The 22,165-nt window shown below is 41.5% G+C and overlaps 1 protein-coding gene across 1 annotated transcript in view; it reads left to right on the forward strand.

The window, feature by feature from the left end:
- The window catches only part of LOC115589790 (butyrophilin subfamily 3 member A2-like), a 58,566-nt gene that overhangs the window by 30,794 nt on the left and 5,607 nt on the right, over positions 1-22,165 (forward strand). The window contains exons 5-10 of the mRNA XM_030430946.1: positions 12,432-12,545; positions 12,892-13,046; positions 13,160-13,237; positions 13,464-13,568; positions 20,213-20,317; positions 20,469-20,513. Of these exons, the coding sequence (XP_030286806.1) occupies positions 12,432-12,545; positions 12,892-13,046; positions 13,160-13,237; positions 13,464-13,568; positions 20,213-20,317; positions 20,469-20,513 (602 nt within the window). The remainder of the gene's footprint in view (positions 1-12,431; positions 12,546-12,891; positions 13,047-13,159; positions 13,238-13,463; positions 13,569-20,212; positions 20,318-20,468; positions 20,514-22,165) is intronic.

Raw genomic sequence — 22,165 nt, forward strand, 5'->3', positions numbered from 1 at the left:
AACCCGATTCTTTCCCGCTACCTCACATGGAGGACTGTGTCGACCAGGTTGGGCATGCAGCGTTCATAAGTAAGTTTGACTTACTAAAAGATTATTGGCAGGTCCTGTTGTCCGAGTGTGCTCGTGGGCTCTCTGCATTTATTACTACGAATGGACTACGCTTATAATGTTATGCCTTTTGGATTGTGAAATGCTCCAGCCACCTACCAGAGGCTCATGACAAGGGTCTTTGGAGATTTGGAGGGGTGCACTGTTTTGCCTGGACGACATAGTGGTGTGTTCGGATACGTGGCCCTCTCATGTTGAGCGCATCCATGCGTTGTTCATGCGTTTGGCTGAGCCACGCCTGACCATCAACCTTGCCAAATGCGAGTTTGCACAGGCTACGGTGACCTACCTTGGTCAGATTGGAGGTCAGGGGAAAGTTCGATTTATTGCTGAGAAAGTGAGAGCTGTCTAGTGTTACCCTCCACCCACCACCAAAAAGGAGTTAATGTGTTTCCTGGGTTGTGTGGGGTATTACAGAGGTTTTTGTAGAAATTTCTCAGAGGTAGTGGCACCCTTGACTGACATACTTAAGACGTGTGTTACCTTTGTTTGGTCCTTTGCTTGCCAACAGGCTTTTGAAGTCACTTCTGTGTGAAGCATGTCCTTGCAGCTCTAAGGTTTGACCGTGCCTTTGCCCTCCAGGTGGATGCTAGTCGTGTGGGAGTGGGTGCAGTGCTTTTGCACATGGATGATGGACTAGGGCTGCACGATATTGGAAAAAACTTACATTGCAATTTTTTTTAACCCTGCGATATATATTGCGATGTGAAAAAATACAGGAATTTTCATCAGATGACCTGAATAGCACTTTATGTTATGCTGCACTACTGCTATCTTGTGGACAATTAACCTGCATTGATCTTACCTCTTATTGTCAATGTTATGAGTATGGCTTCTGTCTGTGTTTTAGAGATGTTCTTATTCTTATCTTTCATTGTTTGCTTTTATCAACCTGAGTACATGTTTCGTTCTACCGTGTGCAAACCTGAATTGAATGACAATAAACAAAACTTTGAACCTTTAAAGCTCTCCATCTTAAAATGGAACATTCTAGCTTTCTAGCTGGACGACAGTCAGATCTCGCTTTGCATTCGTCGTTCTGAGCTGTGTGGCAGAGTCCTGCACGGGTTCGGGTGCCCGCAGGTGACCCGCACAACTTGGATGAAACAGGTGAAAAATGTGTCGGACAGGGGTGCGGATTGGGTCAGACGCCTGAAAGTGCAGGTCAGGTTTTGCCATTGCTATTTTCAGGGCGTCACATGCAAAATAAAAAATCATCATTAGCGACACATCTACCAAAATATACCTGCATTTCAAAATGATAAGCATATTTCATATGAGCTCATTCATGCGTGCTTGCGCCCTCCCAGAACTCCCATTCCCCACGCTGGTTTACTTTCACTTTTAAAACTTGCGTCCGTCTAATTTTCCTTCGGGTGCGGGTCGGGCGTCGGTGTCAATTATATACATATATATATATATATATATATATTATAGCATGTTGGCTCGGGTGTGGAATGTAATTTGTGCTACTGTCGGAAAACGGGTCGGATGCAGTTTTAAGTATGGCGGGTACGGGCGGGTGTGGATTTGCAAAATAAGACCCGTGCAGGAGTATGCTGTGTGGTACCGACGTAAACGGTCAAACAGATGAGTTGTGTTACCTCTCGTTGTGGCACAGAACACGTGTTTGGTCAATATCATCCTTCTTGTTGCCGAAATAATTCCAGATAACTGACGTTGCTTTCAGTGTTGGGTATAGTTACTTTGGAAAGTAGTTAATTAAGTTACAACGTTACCATCAATTAAAAGTAATCCGTTACGTTACAGCATTACCTATGAATAGAAGTAACGTGTTAGAGTACTCATGCGTTACCAAAAATTAAAAGCCGTTTGCAGCGCCTCGCACATGCTGCAACTTAACTGACACACACAGACTCCTTTCAATGCACCGAGAACTCGTGACAATGATGAATAACGTCAGTCTTATAATTTAGCCTTTTTTGTTTTTTTTTAATTTGAAGTGGAATTTTTTATGGTCGACAGAAGCTTTTCACCAACGCAGAGTGTGCATTTTACCGTTATGTTGTTCTTGTCCTATTCGCTGGCAAATTGAAAATAATGTGAGTACTTCCACGATGCAAAAGCTGTCCTCTCTGCCATCTTGCCGGGGGTTCGAAAACACTCACACACACACACACACACAGGTAACGTAGGTCAGCAGCAGGGCACAGACGCATCACAGCGCTGCGCCTCCGCTGACACATCCACAGGTGGCACAGTACTGTCTGACAAAAAGCAGGCTGCAGTCGGGATTTTCCTTTCCTTATCCGGAGAAATTCTTAAAATAACGGACTACTTTTTTAAAAAAAATAAAGAAGTTACTAATTGCTTGACGCACGAAACTAACGCGTTATGTTACACGTTACACGAAAAAAGTAATTAGAGTACTCTAACGTGTTACTTTGTAACGCGTTACCCACAACACTGGTTGCTTTTCTTTTTGCCACCAAGTCTTTGTTTTCCCGATTTTCTCTTGTTGTTGCTCATTTTTCAATGTTGTTAACAGCGACTCACTCCATGTGCAGGGGCGTGGTCTGCTTCGGCAGACTGAATAAGAACTAATGTGACTGGTGGATCGCTGCGCATGCAGAGTCTGCATGCACAGTGTTGCTGTGTCCCAATTAAGGGAATTGGGAAATCCAATTCATTAAATGTAAGTATTGGGTTTATACTTGCTCCTTTGAACATCCAACGCCAGATATGTTAAACTTCAAGGGACATTAAAACCTCAACATTTCAGTTAAAATACGTTGGTAATCAGTTGATGCCTTTGGAAGTAAAGCCTTAAAAGCTTTTACTTTCAAACGTAAGTTTTTTGCTGTATTAGAACTTTTTTGTCTGTTGACATAACACAAAACATCTTTTACATTTCATTGTGTTTTAGGGAGCAAACAGGGAGCTTCATCACTGTCCGAGGTCAGAACAACTTCAGTTCACAGGGCAAAACATTCTGCCAGCTGGATGGAAGTAAGGCAATAATATATAATAGATAATAAATAATAAATAGCCCATGTGTCTGTCCTGATGTCACAAATCTCTGCATCCCTGTGTTAATGTGATCTTGTGTTTTCCTTTTCTCTTGCTTCTCTCTGTGTTCAGAACAGTTCTGGAAACAACAGGCCTGCAGGGGAAGCTCGAGCCCAGCAGGCCAGAAACAAGTGGGACCATTTAAAGAACAAGTACAAAGTAGCTGTAGGTTTGAATGATGATGTGGAAACTAAATTATATGTGTTTTACCCATGCAAGTTAATAAATACTTTGCTGAAAATAGCTGATTGTTTTCCACTGCCTTAGGATTGCTTATATCCAGGGACAGCAGAGGGTCAGCAGAGGGTCAGCGGGAGGCCCAGCGCTGCTACTGGGTCCTGGTTTGTCCTCATGGATGAGGTGTTAGGACAGAGGCCTTCCACTGCCCCCCCTGTCCTAACTGCCTCCATCCCTGAGGACACACCAGGGCCCAGTGACCAGGGGGAGGATGAAGACGATGAGGAGGAGGAGAGCCAGCCAGGGCCGAGGAGGAGGATGAAGATGATGAGGGGGAGGAGAGCCAGCCAGGGCCGAGGAGGAAGAGGAGGAGGATGAAGACGATGAGGAGGAGGAGAGCCAGCCAGGGCCGAGGAGGAAGAGGAGGAGGATGCAGAGAGGATGGAGAGGCTCTTCTCTGCTCCAGAGGACAATCCTTACATTATAACTGTTGTTAATGCATGAGTTATATTTAAATTATTTGTTCATAATTGTTCATTTTATATAATTCATGAAATAAAATGTTGTTCTATTGTTACACGTTGTCTATTCCATTAAGTATTTACAGCTTAAGTACAATTTATAACAGCAAACAGCATCAAGTGCTACTTTTCAGGGACAACAAGGGATTGAATGTTTACTTCATTATTAAAATTTAAACATTTACAAGTATTTACAAAATTACAGCATAAATAACTATTTACAGATTATTATTCACTATTAAGAAAAACAAGTATTAAAAGCAATATTAAAACAGTTAAAGATGATGTACAGTAACAGGCTGAGCAGGAGTCCCTGCAGTGCTGCTGGGCTGGATGGTGTCAGTGGGACATCATCTGGGTCGGTACTCAGGGTGTTTGGGGGTTTGGGGGTCCAGTCTCCTCTGTCCACCACATTGTCCATAATAATAATAATAATAATAACAACAATAACAACAACAACAATAATAATAATAATAATAATAATAATAATAATAATAATAATAATTATTATTATTATTATTATTATTATTATTATTATTATTATTATTATTAATATTATTATAAATCATTACAACAAACAAAAACTATCTACCAAACACTTTAAATAGGAATAATGCCTTCAAAATCTTAATAAAACCCTAAGTGGCGATCAGCAGTTTATATGTCAGCATTAACGTGATGTATCTGTATGTTAATGACCTCAAACTGTTAGATATTGATAACATTACTGTGGGTTCAATAACAGGTTTACCTCTCCACGGTCCTCTCAGCCGGAGATAAACCAGAGCCGCTTCTCCTCTTCCTCCACAAGCAGGAGGATTAAAAAGGAAATCAGGAATTCCTGCAGCTCCAACAGATCTGACAGTCAAACTTCACTCTTCTTGTTACTTTCACGGGCCTGGGCTGCAGAAATAGTGACGTACGGGTAGGGGCGGGAACATCTGGTGACCAGGAAATGCTCCGAAGGGTAGACCGTCCCATTTAACAACAGGCTGACGCGGCCTGCAGGGCGCACCTAAGTACACTCCTTCAGGGAGACTGCAAAGGGTGGGTCCTTGACATGTGCAGACCCTGAATTTGGACACAGCTCGTGTGTCAGGTAGCCTTGAAATTAGATGAGTTCATTTGCCTCCTACATCACAGGCTATGTGATGTGACTATTGTGACACGTACATCGCGATGACGTCAATGATGTCAAACTGGAGAAAAGGTAAATAACAAAAAATCACTCCACAGGAGGCAAAAAAAAGGACTACGGTCTAAACTGCACTATCAGGGGGGAAAATGGTAAAGGGAAACAGGTGGACACAATCAGGAATCAAGGGAGGCAACCAGACAGATGACACATAAGGTGTGTCATCTGTTAATTTTCAAATTAATTTAATTTTCAAATTAAACAGAACAAAACAAAAACCCAGAACAAGGCAACCCTCTCCGCTGCGTAACAGTGTGCTACAATTTATTGGTGCATGTTTTGGTCTCCTTCTCTCTCCCTTTTGTCTCCTTCCCTCCTTGCCTCTTAAAGTGCTTCCCTTTGGTACCAGGTTGCTGAGGTGGTAGGACGTCGATGACAGGCATGGTGGAGGAATGGATGGCCACTGACAGCTGGGGTGTTTCTTTAACCCTCTGGTAGAAAAAAAAAATATATATAAAAAAGGAAGGGGGGTGTGACGGCCACCTACTGGTAGTGCCTGTTGGATGTCTGTGTTTGTGTGGTTGTCCTTTTACCTTTGTCTCAGTGTGTCAGTCTGCAGGTAGCTTGTGGGTAGTGCTTTGCCACCTGTGTGGGCCTGGCCAGTCCCCAGGTGTAGGCTACAAGAGTGTGGTGGTCCTCCCTCTTCTGCCTCTCTTTTTGCTTCACTCCGTTCCAGCGGAAGAGCTGGGTGCAGCTCCGTTGCAGCTCCTCATGTTTTCTTTGTGTTCTTTTGGTTGATTATGTTTTATTTAGATATTCTTTTGGTGAATAAATATATTCATTTCTTATTGTACCTGTACACTTCATCGTGTTTGTCCTGCCTACAGCCGGGTCATGACACTATGTTGTGTGAATCAGAATGTAAAGTGCTTTGAATAAAACCACTGAATGAAGGCATTCCATTACCTCAGTTTAGCAAGAATCCCACAAAGCAATTATGCCTTTCAGATAAACATGCATTCCCCAGTAATGATGAAACCGTATCTACTGAGTCTATTAAAAAATATTTAAATTCTTAACTGAGGAAATAGTAGCAGTACTTTAATCTATAATAGATACTCAATTACAAGTAAAACTCCTGCACTGCTGGACACACAGATGTTATCCTGACTCTGTTTAGGATAAAGTTTTAAAACACAGTCAGGGTTAGTCAACAAATGTTACGTAAACCATAGGTCATACAATAATATATTTCTATTTCACAAGTTCAATTATTAATGGAACTGCTATGACTACTTGTGCCCACAAGATGTCATCAAAACTACCACTGGGAAGAAATGAATTGAGAAGAAGACACAAAAACTGTCTAAAATACCATATTAAAAAACAAATTGGCAAGTGCATGAATCAATGACTTGATGGAGTCATGTGAAACAAAATGCCAATTCAGTCTAATTTCCTGGGTACTTTTCTCCCATGAGGATTTTGCACTGGCATTTATGGCTGTAGGTGCTCAGAGTGGGGAAAATGTGGTACAATGCAAAATGATAGAAAAACCCGAAATGAGACACAGGAATGAGATGGTGGCACTGAGGGCCAAAATATACTAAAATGTCATAAAACATGACAAAATGTCACAGCAATGAAAATGTTTTGCTTTCTGAAATGATGAATTATAAATATGTTTATATGTTTATAAATTATACAATGAAAACAAGAAAACACATTTTTGAGAAATGGAAGGTTTGTTTGTATTTGAGTGTTTTCCAGATTAAATTAAATGACTGAATCAATCAACCAACGAGGAGAACAAGCATATAGATGGAGGCACGAGTGTGAAGGCAGCTCATTATGAGTCATATTCACCATTTCTTGTTTGGCAGTGACCTGTAGTAATTATTACAGCAGCAAAGGACGAAATCGGGTTGGAATGGACGGCTGAGTCAAGTAAGCACAGAACTTTCACCCAGGAGACCGCTGAGTATGTTCAGTGAAGAAAACAAAACTAACATTTTAGCTTACTTACATAATAAAGTTGCATCACACACATAACTGTGGTTATATTGTCTGTACTGCACATTCGTAACTAAAGTTACACAAGTAATTCTCTTGCTATTATCTTAATCCAAACTGCAATGTTTTTCTAAACCTAACCAAGTCGTTTTGGAAGGTCCAATGTAGGCTTGTACAATGCAACAGTCATATTGTCGTGGGGTGATTTATGTAGTTCAGGGAGTCACTGGAAATCAGCCTATTTAGCAGAGGTGGGAGTAAGTCACATACGTGCAAGTCATCAGCAAGTCTCAAGTCTTAACCTTCAAGTCTCAAGCAAGTCCCAAGTTAACTGTGATGAAAATAAAGCAAGTCAAGTCGAGTCATGGCTAAGATCAAACAAGTCACAAGAGGTTTGTATGAATGTATTCTTCATATCTGTAGACACAGTAAACAGAAGAGGGTGGTTAGTCAATAATATGATGTAATTGCATAGTTGATCAATTTTAGAATTGTTTTTCAAACCCATAAACACAAGAATAAGATTAGATTAATATCAACCCTGGAACTGCAGCATACTGCACATCCTGACAGCTGAGAATATTACTCTCAGGTATTGTTCCTCCTCCCCCTCTATAAAAGGAGGCTGAAAATTACAGGACATGTCTGTTCTGTCCTGAAATGTGTGTTGTGTGTTTCTCTTCTATAAAACACATTTTACATCTCGGAGGCGGAGGGAGAAGCAGGTCCGTCGCGGACGTGAACGAAAAAACAAGTGCGTCAAACTGAATGTGTACGGTGTCTTGTTGAGTTGGGCTGTGAGCGCGTAAATGCGCGCCCACATTTAAAATAATGCCTGTGCGCACTGAAGACGCTATATCTGAAACACACACACGCTTTAACCAAGACGGCGGCCAAAATCACCCAGACATGAAAAAATCTTTGAATCCAAATCTGATGATTTTCAGAGCTCCCTTCATGCTGCCTCTCCTCCTCTGATCCTGTCGGCCACAGCGCCACTCTGGCACGCAGCGCGTCATACAGTGGCAGAGGGCAAAGTATCAAAAACGAAACTAACGTCTCAATATGCGCCAAAAAAGACAGAAAGAAAGGCCAAGACTTTCGAGTAATCTGTGTCAAGTCTAAGTCAAGTCTCAAGTTATGAATGCCAAGTCAAAGTCAAGTCGAGTTTTTCAGCGGTGTTAGTCAATTAAGTCTCAAGTCCTCAAATTTGCGACTCGAGTCCGACTCGAGTCAAGTCATGTGACTCGAGTCCCCCACCTCTGCTATTTAATCTCATCATCATACATCATCATACACAGATCCTACACAAATTAACTTAAGCACTTGACAAAAAATGTATTACCATGTTACATGAATTGCTGTAGAAAATTTCTAAAAAGTGCTATTTCCTGTTTGGAGGGAGAGCCACAGCTCATTGGTGTAGCTTCATATGCAGCATGTATACTGACCATTGTGTTGCAATAAAATAACTACTGATTACTGCAATATTTCATACTCGAATCTCAAGTTTGTAAATATGTAAATGAAGGTCTAAACTCATCATTGGTAAGCTTAAACTAAAATGGGGAATTTTGTGTAATTGACTCACTTAATTGAAATAACTGATATTATAACAATAATTAACGTTTCATAATCTGTATCTGGTTATACAGAAGAACAGACCTCATTCCTATTACAACTGAGGACTTTGATTTCAGCTGTATAATTTTATAGTATTCAGTCACCTGGCAACAGGCTCAAGGTTCAGCAAAGCTTGACAGCAGACCCAATCACCATACAGGGTTTAGAGTTGGTCTTATTTTTATATATTATTATGTTTAAACATCACAATCTTTAGCTTTTAACCCTCTAAGACCCACTGTTGTAATATTACAACGTTACCTTTAGCCACCCTAAAAAACAATCTGTTATATTTTATCAAACTATCCGACTATGATTTATAAAAAATTTTTTAGGTTTTTCTATATTTGGGTCTTACAGGGTTAATTAAAACTATAGACATTTGTAAATCTGAATAAGAAAATGTAGTTGAATATTTTTTTTCATTTTTATTAAAAAAAACCCATCCTGTTTTGAATCAGCTGTTTGCCATTATAAATTGCCAATCATTATGTAAAATGTGAAGGATTTCTAAATGTGATTTTGATAGTGACTGTAAATGAAATACAAGTGAAAAGGCTGAATTTCTCATTTAAAAAAACACTTTGCAGTTGATAAACCAGAGTGAGATAAAGTCACAGCCTGTCAATGATTTACAGACTCGGGCTGTATAGTCTGATAAAGTAACCGCCATCATGCAGCAGGTACGTCGTCTTCTTTATTTAGTATTGCCTTTTCTACAACTTTCAAGTTCTATAAGTTTAAAGTTCTACAACTCAGCATCATTTTACCAGTAATAAAAGTGGGTCTTCAGTCAGTTATGCTGTGTCTGATAATACTCTATAACTCTGTATGAGGTCTGTGTTGTTCAAAAGTGAAAGTTAGACTGCATTACGTGGACATGTTGTCATTGTTTGTTCAATACCAATGAATACGGTAAACTGTCAGTGAAGGTGTTTTCACAGGTGTAGGACTATATATATATATGTGTGTGTGTATAGTTCTACACACAGCTTGTTTTTCCTTGTAATGTATCTCTGGTCTCTGTTAATTTCCAGAGCTTTAAGATGTTTTCCCGAAGAAATGGTCATCAGAGTCTACCTAGATCCCTCAGTGTTTTGGTTTACCTTCTTCTCCAAACACACTCTTGTAAAGGTGACTCACACACACAACAGTTTCATTTACATTAGTTTAACTAAATAATAATGAGCATATTGCATGTTTGTAATTTCCTGTTTATGTGGGAGATGCACTTGCATTTCTATAGCGCTTTTCCAGTCTACTGACCGCTCAAAGCACTTTGCAACACTTATCACATTAACCCATTCACACACACATTCATACACTGATGACAGAGGTTGCCATGCCTTGCTCATCAGGAGCAATTTGGGGCTCAATATCTTGCCCAAGGACACTTCGACATGCGGCTGGGGGAGCCAGGGCCTCGACCCGGCAACCCTCCTATTGCTAGATGACCCGATCTACCTCCTGATTTACAGCTGCACCAAAGTTTGGTTGGATTAATATGATTATTTAACTTTCTAGGAGAGTCTACAACTATGGTAGTTGTATGCTCCTTTACTAGTATGTTGATGTTTTGCAGGTTTGTTAACGGTGGTAAAAATATTGAGCATGGGACTAATTTTGACGTGATCCCGTTTGAATTGTGATGTCAATTACGCTTGATGTTTGTGAATTTAAAAGAGTCAAGTCAAAAAAGTCAGTTTGTCGTAAAGATAGTAAAATACGCTTACTGAATGTCATCGTCCCGTGAAAGGACAGAACCGGATTTTCAAGGCTACTGGGTTTTGGTGAGCATTAAAAGTGATGACATCACTTACCATGGGATGTGTCTTTCTAATTACGTATTTTTACTGTCTTATATTTTCTAAGTTCAATGTTTGACTGCAACTTTCTTGAGTTGAAAGAAAATAGCTTTCTCATAAATTCAAAAACATCATATGTGCAACTCATGGCACAATTTCAAATATTTTTTTTTTCTGAAATAAAGTCTAATGTTGGTCCACCAGAAGGGGATGAGACATATTGAACTAGTTACTGCTGCAGGAATAAATAACAATATGTATTTATTTCCAGGTCAGTCTCAGTTAATTGCTCCATCTCAGCCAATAGTAGCAAAAGTTGGCAATGACATCATTTTGCCCTGTCATCTGGAACCTGCAGTGGATGTTGTTTCGTTTTCGTTGGAGTGGACAAGACCCGACATGAATCCTGTGTTTGTCCATATGAGACGTGCCGGGCAGGACCTCATAGACACCAAACATCCATCTTACAAGGGCAGAACATCAGTGTCCAATGATGAACTGAAGAAAGGAAACATTTCACTGAAACTGTCCAAACTAAAACCCTCTGATGCGGGAAGATACCAGTGCTACATTCCAAAGCTGAACACAGGAGCCTTTGTTGAGCTTGTTGTTGGTAAGTGTGGTGTTGGTAGTGTAACTACTCTAGTGTGCCTATCTATTGGAAAATAATTTTAGATCTGCAGAGTTTACAGCTTTGATGTCAAAAAGCGGGGTCTGAATAAGGGTTATGTGAGTTTATGAAAATAGCTACAGGTACATAGTATGGGCACAAATATGTACTTTTTACATAGCACAAGATCAAGCTGCTCCTACAGCAGCTCAGTAAGGTTGAGATCTTTGCTAATCTGCCTAGAAGGCATCCTTAAGTGACCTGATGTTAAGACTGGTGTTTTGCAGGTACCATTTAATGGAGGTAGTATTTTATTATTACTACTGTATGAGAACTTCAGTTTCCTGGCAATTTTTTACTTGGAGTAGCTTTCATTTCTCAGAAAAAGAATAGATAGATGAGAAGTTTTTTTCTGTTCGATTTCAAACTAGCTTCGTGAAGGCCAATTACCTTACTTTTTAAATCAGTACAGCGGTTTTCAGGGTTTTCTCATAATGAGTTACCCTTTTATCACAAATCACAAACACAAATTTGGATGAGCTAACATATTGTGCCATTAGACCAAGGGGTGATGTTTGCTAAAAATGATCCTCTGTACACATGTCAATTTGCATATGTAAAAGCCACAGTAGTAATGTCTTTACTGTATTTCAGACCAATGTAATGTTAAATTACTTGAAAAATATATAGATTTTCTTTTTAAAAATTAGGACATTTCTGAGTGACCCCAATCTGCTGAGCAGCTGTGTGTGTAGGTCTGTCTCAAACTTAACTGCCCACACACTTCCATGCCTCAATTATTTTGGCAGGAATGATAAGCAATACATCCATTACTTGGACCTTAAGCAGCCCATTGATCATGTCAGGGATGAACTGTGTTTATCGGCCATATAAGAACAATGGTTACCTGAAATTGCTAGAAACAGCAGGACATCATTTTAAAGGCAATACTAATGTAGAGGAGATACAGTATGCTTCAATACCAGTTATACATTTAGGTTTCCTTTTGCTCCTCATCAGGTGCGGCTTCCTCACCATCCATCAGTCTATCTGGGCTTGATAGAAACAAAGGAGCAGTAGTTCTACAGTGTAACTCTACAGGCTGGTATCCAGAACCTGAGGTGTTCTGGCTGGACGGTGAGGGAAACCTCCTCTCTGCTGGACCTACAGAGACAGTCAGAGGTCCTGATGACCTCTATACTGTCAGCAGCAGAGTGACTGTGGAGAAGAGACACAGCAACAGCTTCACCTGTAGAGTCCAACAGAACCACATCAACCAGACCAGAGAGACACTCATACATGTTCCAGGTAGGAAATTCTTACTTTCATGATGTGATCACTGTTTTAGTTTCAAACAGCAGGTCCAGTTTTCTATAACCACCATGTTATTCTGTGTTTTATCATTTCAGATGATTTCTTTGAGGTTCAGTCCAGTTCTTCTTCTACCACAGTTGGTTTGGCTGTTAGTTTGGCTGTTTGCATCCTGGTTATTCTGATTCTTGGCTTTTTTGTGTGGAAATTCAGTAAGTCAGAAATTAGTCGTAGCTCTTTGTCTAACAGGTTTTACACAGAACAGTGATATGACTGGAGACAAAAGAAAACCAGTAAGTAAGAAATTGGTTTTATGGGAAATAGTGATAATAATGATTTGTGTAGAGTGAATTTCCTAAAATCAAAAATCATTATTTTACAGGTCATGCTGTTTTATTAAATGTGTTGGTTTGTCTACTTGTATTTCCTATCAGTGAAAGTGACAGGTTTCTTATCTTTAGAGCATCTTTAACCATATGTGTAATTTGCTGAAATATCTCTCTAAAACACAAGTTAATGTCTTTTGTGCTTATATTTACTGCCTTGGTCTTAACACAGAGACCAAGAGAAGCCACAGGGATCAAACTATTGCAGGAGAGAATGAGAACCATTCTCAGAGTAACAGAAGTGAAGAACGGGTTGTAACTGGAGAAGAAACAGAGACACAGCCACTCATGACACAAGAAAATGTGCAAATGGAGGTTTTAAACGAGGTAAAAGCTGCAATAATCAGTCCTGAGGTACACATGCATGTGTCACTCTGTGGGATCATCACTTACCTTCCATAATAAAATGTGTTGGTCTTGTCTCTGTTCTCTCTCTCCAGGAGGAGCAGCAGCAGAGGGAGGCAGCTGAGAAATCACGGAAGGCCCTGGAAGAGAAGCTGGAGTCCAAGAATACCGAGGTTCGTCTTTGATTTCAGTCTGAGTCACACTCTTCATGACATCCACAGTGTAACAATGTCTAATGTTCAAGAGTTTGTGCAGGTCTATTAACAACAAAGGCCTTCTTAATCCAGGTCCACAATCAGCCAGACGGATGTTATCGACAATTTGTAAAGTAGCATTTGAAATGATAATAACTGAACATGTCTGTCATTGTGTCTCTCAACCTTCTCTCTGTCCCTCCAGCTTATAAAGAAACTATTGGATCTGCAGCAGCTGGATGAAGAGAAGAAGAAGAAGGAGGAGAACGTGGAGAGACTGAAGAAACAGCTGGAGAACAAGAACACAGAGGTTCATCTCTTCATCTGTATCTGCATATATTGAGACATGTCATCATTTCTGCTGTTTATTTAGTAAGCTGCTGTATATCAAATGTACTTGACCATTTACAAAGATACTTGTTGTACTAAGATTAACTGTCATGTTGTGTTGTTATTCATAAGCTTCAATGTTGTTCTCATGTCTTACTTTCTCTTCTCTCACAGGTGGAGACGTTAGGAGCTGAACTAGCCAAACATTCTTGGTTTTCTCCAGTGAGTGATCATGATTTAAATACAGTAACACATTCTGATGTGTCCTCAAAGAAAATGTTCAGTCACATGTTTTTATGTGATCCAGAGTTCTAAAAAGGAGCAGCAGCAGAAGAAGAAGAAGGAGGATGCTGAAAAAGAAGTGGAGAACCTGTTGAAGCAGCTGGAGACTGAAGAGCCAGAATTAGACACCAAAACCAAACAGGTTTCTATTTTTATCTTCTTTCCTCAAATAAAGAACAGACTGAAGAGGGTCAAAGTCTCAACAACCATTGTTGCAGCTATTTTCAGAATAAACAGTAAGACAGTCGAGACACAAGCAGGTGGTTTCATCCATCAGGTTTGTCTTTACATAAACAGACACAGTAGCTGTTTTTAGACAGGGCACCAAGTCGCCAATTTGCCCGTCCTTTTTGCGCCTCGGTCCGCGGTTTTAGACAGAGGGCGGCAAATTGTGGGTCTGCTCTGGTCCGCCGATTTTCCGCCTCGGAGGGTACACTTATTTCCGCCAAGCCCGCTATCTAAAAACGAGGTGTCAATGTGGCGGCCTCTGCCTGAGATGGGCGGAGATGTCGATGACCTGCACTGTTGTGCGACTCACAGCCGGGGAGTTTTAAAACCAGGAAACGGCTGATCACAGCAGTCAGTCCATCATTTCATCCGCGGACATTAAGATGAACAACTGGACAGCCGCTGAGATCCAGGAGATGCTAGCGTCTCCTCGGTCTCTGTAGCTGTTTGGTTGTGTTAGCTTGATGTTGTGTTGGAAAGCTAAGGACGGTTGCTACTTTCAAATTAAAAGCCCCCACTAAGAACCCAGTTCTAAACTCCAATGGGGTGCAATGTAAAGCTTTTATTTTGTAGACAAATTCGTTGTCACTGTTCACAGCTTAACTTTCGAGCTTCACGTCACGTCACATGTTTACGCCGACCTCAGAGGCGGCTTTTGGAAAAGGAGGAATATTACGCCTCGGTTTTAGAAAGACAGGCCGGCACATTGCCGTCCTTACCTTGGAGCAATGTGCCGCCTTTTCTATCTAAAGAGGGCTAAAGTGGAACAAACCAAACAAAGAATGAATGTAGCGCCTGTCAGTCAGCACGGAGGGAAAACTACCACCGAAGTCAGTAGCACCGCCACCGTCCGTAAACAAACTAGCGTCTGGAGGCTCCGTGCACACAGCGGGGGCGACCATCCAGCATCGCTGCGAGCCGGGGAGACCGCAGCAGCAGAGGATGAGACAACGCAGCCCGGCGGTGAATAACCCTGAGGTTGTGGTGGAGGGAGGACCAACGGAGCAACGATGGACAGCCCACAGAGTATTGAGTACGTCGGTTTGAAAGTTAGCGTTGCTAGGCTAACAGCTGATCGGTGAGGCTAACAGCTAATCAGCGGAGAAATGTGACGTGAGTAAGTGTAACGTCCTGCAAACAGGAATACAAAATAAAACATAGCAGCTGAACCTGAGAATAAACGAATAAAGAGTTGGTCAAACAACAACTTGCGCTCTTCCAGCATGCGACACACTAACGCTGAAGAATGACGTAAGATGTGCTGCGACGGAGGAAAAAAAAAAAAAAAATGGATCGGCCCGTGGATCTGTTTCATTTTACCGATCTCCGATCCGGCCGTTTTGTCAATATCGGAGCCGATATCCGATCTTAATATCGGATCGGTGCACCCCTACTTCAGACGTGTTGGTCTTTCAGCAGAAGCTTCTATTAGACAGGGTTCGTACGGGTGCTTGAAATCCGTGAAAGTGCTTGAATTTCAATGTTGTATTTTCAAGGCCTAAAAAGTGCTTGGATTTTAGTTTAAGTGCTTGAAAGTGCTTGACATTATAACTCTATGTCTTTCACAAAATTGAGATGGACTGGATAGTTCGCTTATTACAAGGAGAAATAAAATCGTTAAAGTCCGTGTAAACCAAAATCAGCCATTTTCTTCTAAACACATTAAACGGGTCATAAATGTGTTTACTTAAAACATGTAAAAGCCATTCGGCCATGTAGAATTTAATTTTGGAGCTAGGCTCACAAACAGTTTTTCAACATTTCTGTGTTCAGGATTTAATGGGCGGGTCAGAAATCATGCAAATCATGGCCGCGTTACGTAATGTGACCATTTGAATTGCATAAACCCCGCCCTGCTGCGGAAGTGGTATAAATACGTTCAGCGCATCGGCTTCAGCGGTTCTCCCACTCACTCTCCAGTTTCGGATAGCATTGCTTACAATAGTTTGCAGCTAGCTAACCAGCCAACCAGTCAGCTAACCAGCTATGTCTCCTCCACATCGCTCTGCATCTTTCCTGGATGCCACAGTGTGCAGGGGGACAGCGCTGTTAGCTTATTTAAGTTTCCTTCGGATGAAACGTAAGGAAACGGGGGAGTCCGTTGACGCTGATCAACTCCGTCCCGGCTTGCATCCTCTCCTCCCGCCGACGAGGAGATGTGACCGCTGCTGACACACTCCGTCCTGCTGACGGCGGGTCCCACCGGCATAATGTGGCCGCGCCTTCCGGCTAACGGCGGATCCCACCGGCATGATGTGGCCGCCGCGCCGCAGCATGCCCTCCGTCCCGCTGGCGGCGGGTCCCACCGGCATGATGTGGCCGCCGCGCCGCAGCCGGCCCTCCGTCCCGCTGGCGGCTGCTCCCACCGGCATGATGTGGCCGCGCCGCAGCCGACCCTCCGTCCTGCTGACAGCGGGTCCCACCGGCATGATGTGGCCGCGCCTTCCGGCTAACGGCGGGTCCCACCGGCATGATGTGGCCGCGCCGCAGCATGCCCTCTCCGTCCCGCTGACGGCGGGTCCCACCGGCATGATGTGGCCGCGCCGCAGCCGGCCCTCCGTCCTGCTGACGGCGGGTCCCACCGGCATGATGTGGCCGCGCCGCAGCCGGCCCTCCGTCCTGCTGACGGCGGGTCCCACCGGCGGTATGTGGCGGTAGTATCAGGGTCGCATTATTGGTGAGCCGTCCCAGTGTGAACGGATAATCCGGAGGCGCGGAGCGATGGCGTGTCGGTCTGACAGTCTGATAACTGCACAGGTCCTTCACTCAACTAAATACAGAGAAATGTCCCACAAAGCAACGTTACAGGACCGAACAACAGTAACGTAGTAACTGTAACTGTCTTTAGCAACTTATATGAGGAAAACAAATCCCACAGCTGTATGTGGAGAAGCGTCTGTCCTCCTGTCCGTCCCCTCCCTGTCCTCCCGACTCTTACTCACATTTCTGCTCACAAAACAGCGTCTGTCACGCTTGTCACAAGAGTGTTTAACTCACCGAGTGTTTGACGAAAATAAATCACCGCGACCGCCAGCCCTCCTGACCGAGACTTCAGGAAACTGTCCCCCAGAAAACAGCCTCCGACCCCGCGAGTGACAGAGTCAGACAGCGTCCTGTTTACTGATGGTGATTATGTATAATTATGTAATTTAGCGCGAAAAACTTCACTCCGTCACTTTCCAGGATGTTTAGTGGGTCAGGATCTCAATCACTACATATTATAACAGCATCCATATGATTATAAACTGTCCGCGGGTTTAGATAGACAAGGGGAACACCTGGGGAACACCTGGGGAGACACCGACGTCATTAACATGACGTGTAGCCCCCGCCGCATGGGCGTGGTTCCAGCGCCTCTAACTGACACGCCCCCAGCGTTTCACAGCAGAAAGAAGTGCTTGTTTTTCCATGATTTTGAGACCTAATTTTATATACTTAGCAATTTTTTTAATCTTTCAAATTTGGCTCAGTGGTCAATGATACATGTTTCTTTGGTGTGACAAACTCATAACACAATTTTTTTGCCGCTTTACACGGACTTTAAGAAAACCGTATGTGGAGATGTTTTCTCCTGGGCTCCGCTGAGCCTCTCTGCTCCTCTCTGCGACCTGCCAGTCTGTGTGTAGCCCCGCCCCTCTTAGAAGAGCGACAGCAGGAGATGACAAAATGCCGGGAGGCTGCTGTGTTAACAAGCAATGGCTTGAAAATTATAAGTACAAACAATGGTTATGACGAGGACCGAATCAAAGAGTGGCCTCATGCAAAGTCTGCAAAAAAGATGTGCAGATGTGTGCAGTGGGAGAGTCTGCGCTCTAAAGTCACATGAAATGTAAGTTAAGACTTTTTGATTAACTTATGCCAACGCTGCACGTTAACACTTTGTTTATGCTAACCGCTAACGTTAGCTAAACCATAACAAGCTAAGGAATAATTAGCGGACCATTAATCACGTTACGTGACCTCGTTAAGTTAGCGCCTGACTGTCTGTGTGTGCAGTCTGTGGCCTGTGTGTGTATCGTCACACATGCAGCCTGGTAGCAATAGGAGGATGGCTGAGGAGAAGGTTGAATTTGATGCAATTTGGACTGATGACACGTTCAATATTAATAAACTTTGATGAATAAGCAAACAGCGCTCTGTGCAGCACAGAGCATCTCTCTTGCTGCTGACAGGCTGTCAACAGAGGAGTCGCTCACACTGGTTAACACCAGAGGTGAAAGTGCCAGAGTCAGAAACTGACTGTTCAGTTTGCCTCTGTGACGTCACACCAGGCACTGACGTCAGTCAGAGCTTGAAGTGTGACAAGGAAATTCAAATTCAAAATGTTCACTTTTCTCCACTTTTCATTCCTTACTTCTAATAAAGTAAATTAGATGGCAAGCCAAGACTTCTTACAGATAGGTGACACATTTTGACAGTGTTGGGCAAGTTACTCCAAACATGTAATGCATTATTTATTACTTGTTACTGTAATTTTAGTAACTTTATTACATTGTGATATTACTGTATTGTAATTGTAAGGCATTACACTACTGTTGCATTACTTTTAAGTTACTTTCACCAACATGTACAACCACTAACACTGAAAACAACAGTTTTTGAAAGGGCTGGCCATACTGAACATGAATTGCAGTGTTAAAATTGAAACATTTGGGGTGCACTACCTGTTTCATGAGAATATTTACATTGAAAAATCAGTATGTGTCATAACTTTTTGTATGTCAACACCTTGATCGTTATTAACGTAAGGGAAAGCATTTTCTAAAAGCTTATGTCCTCTAGATGTGATGTCCCACCTTCCTCTATATATCAGGGACAGTACATATTCTTAGAATGCATCTACATTGTATTGACATTTTTTGAAACACACACATTGATTTCCAGTGTAGCCTAAATCTGTTCATGGGGCAGAAAGTGGTCGTACATCTCAAAATGGTCGATAACACTCAAATTCAGTTTGGGCAGACCTTTCAAAAACAGGTGGGAGCCTACATTGTAAGGCCCTTTAGCTAATGTTTATTGTGTTTAACAGAAGTTTTTGTATGTTTTATCTGGATACAAACTGATGTAACACAGACTGACATTAAGTCGCTTTATTTATATTACAGTCAGTAGCTCAACAGCACTAACCTGTTGAGGCAATAATAGCTTACCTTGTCATTGCTCGCTGGACGGGGATCTTGCTCACAATTTTTATAAAAGATGGAGAATCCACTGTTGAAAGTGGCAGCATGTCTTTGACAACATACTCTGCCACCAGTCTCCTCGCTTCTTGAGCTTTAAGCATCGCAGTACAGGAGAATGTTTTTTCTCCGCTCTCATCCTCAGTTTGCTTTCTTTTGGTCACTAGCTTAATGTGAGTGTGACACCGCTCTAGATGTTTCCTTAAATGACTTGTGCTATTTTGCGAGGTAGAGAGATCTTTTGGTTTTGCACACAAAATGCACTTAACTATAATGTTCTTCACATCCTTCCAGTCATCTTCTCCTCGATCAAAAGTTCTCATTATATGCATTATAACACGCGTTACTGAGATTTGTACTGAGTAAAATATTACCTTTTTTTGTTTTTGTAATGCCTTACATTACTATGTTACAGCAAAAAGTAATGCATTACAGTAATTGCATTACTTTTGTAACGCGTTACTCCCAACACTGCATTCTGAAACATAAAAATCTATGTCAAAAAAGAAAATTACAGGGTGCTCTCAGTCTCTCATTGTCTTGGTGCGAGTGTTCCTGAAGAACGCCAAGTGGCTTCCCTTTTTTTGGATAAAACTTTGTGTTCTCCTTTAATTTCTAAACTTCTTGCTTTTATGAAACATGATTTTAGATGTTCGCAGCATAATACAATGTACAAAAATGAGTGTATATATTCCTGTAGATATGTATTTTACCCCAGCAATAAGGTGCTGGAAAAATTTGAAAATGACCCTAAAAGTGCTTGAATTTGACCTTGAAAAATGTGTACGAACCCTGATTAGATGTAGAAATAAAACCATTACACAGGTTTGATTGTTTCTCTTTCATTGTTATCACATTGTAATTCAGTTAAATATGCATTAATAATAAATAATGTGACTCATGTTGTCTCTCATCTTCTCCTCCCTCACAGATTGATGACAAACAAGCTGAAGTCCAGCAGCTCCAGGAGGAGATTCAGGAGATGAAGGCCAACCTGCAGACCATGAACAAAGAGCAGGGTTCCAACAATGTGAAGGTTTATCTTTCTGTGTTAAAATGAAGCAAAAAACATTTGCCAAGAGGTCTTTTTGAATGTCATATTGAAAACATCTTCATGTAGTAAACACTGTTTTTAAAAACATCTGCAGGATGATATTAATATCATCACCTGCTCTCATTCTTCTCAGTTGGAAAGAAGTGGAGCTGCTCCAGACCAGCCTTCATCATCTACGGTAAGTGACAGACAGACAGACAGATTCTCTGCAGGTTGTTAATGTATTTTCTCCATCAGATTGATTAACAGTTAACTTGTGCAACTCTGAACTCTTTTGTCAGACCTGCAGAGACAATCTGAATTTATAAAGCAGAGTTCTTGCTAATACAGACTTTTCCTTTTAAACAATTGTTTCCAGCCTCCTACTTGTTTGTTTTCACTTCTCTGTTTGAATCATTTTGCTGACAAATACAGGAAGTTACAATAACTGCAGTGTGACTGTAGAGGCTGTATCTTCATGTCAGCACTCAGCTGAGAGACTCAAGCAGGTGGTTTCTTTTCAAATGCAGCAACATGAAGAGAGTTCTTAGTGTTTTGTCTCAGACTGGGTCTTAAATGTTGCACTGAGAGCAAACATGTCAGAACATCTGTTTCCAGATGTGAAGTCACTGCTGCTGCTGGTTAAGTATTCTGTTTTGACCCCCCCCCCCCCCCCCCCCCCAAAAAAAAAAAAAAGAAAACATGTAGAAAAAAAGCAGCTAAACATCATCAGTTACATTTGAATGGTCTCATAGAAGTCTGAGGCGAGAGTGTTTACTCTTAAAAGAAATGATCTTATGGTTTCATATGAGGGACTGAGATATGATCATGTTCTTTTTCAAGAATATCAGCATGTCTATGTTTGAGACTGTTAAATTGAAGCCATTGAGTTTGGTTGATGTTGCCTTTAGTTCCTCATTGTTTGGGATATTTCAATATTTTAGCCTTTTAATAACCTCGAATATGTGATCTAGAGAAAAACCCTTCCTCAGGATGAAACTACATGATGGACCCATCATATTTCTCATCTGATAAACCAAATAAATGTCTGAAACCACCTGTTAAAGGACACCACATTACAGGAAATGTCATCTTGTCTATTTAAAAGACAAATTGTCCCACCTTCATTTAAATGCTTCCTGGGTCGATGTTTAACCACTGCTGCTGTTCTTCTGTAGAGCTTCAGACGTTGTGGGTAAAGAAGCAACACACAGTAATAATGTGTAAAGCTCATCAAGTGTTGTTAGAGAAACTCTTCAGTCAGTTGATGTGAATGAGGAAGAACAGTGAGACAGACTGACTGAACTCTCTGCTGATCACTGATCACTTTAATCACACACAACTGAGACTGTGATTCATCTACAAACTGCTGCTGCTTTTCATCACCATCACTATTTCACCTCTCTGTTCTACTTGAAGTCAAATGAGCGTCCTGTCCTGTCTTATTGTTTCCAGCCTCTTTGTTTTTTATTTGTTCTCATATTATCTGATGTGTTTTGTTGTTCACTCATTTATATAAAATTCTCATTTCAACCAACAAAGACCTCCAATATGTTCAGGATGTTTATTGTAGTTACAAGTAGTCATAAAGTCCACAGTGAAGCTGAACTGATGATGATTGTTACAGCTTGTATTCACATGATATATTTACAGTATGAATGTGCTCAAAGCAAACACAAGCACATATATGACACATTATTAACAGATAATAAACCTTCAGCCAATCAGAGCTCAGGTTACATCCTGAGTACTGAATCAAACTAAATCTGATCTCTGTTTCCCTCCAGTGGGAGAACAAGTTCAAGGAGGAGGAGAAGAAAAGAGAGAAAGAAGTGAAGGACCTAAACATCA

The sequence above is a fragment of the Sparus aurata genome, chromosome 10 (genome assembly GCF_900880675.1).
Source record: "Sparus aurata chromosome 10, fSpaAur1.1, whole genome shotgun sequence".
In the NCBI taxonomy this organism is placed as follows: domain Eukaryota; kingdom Metazoa; phylum Chordata; class Actinopteri; order Spariformes; family Sparidae; genus Sparus; species Sparus aurata.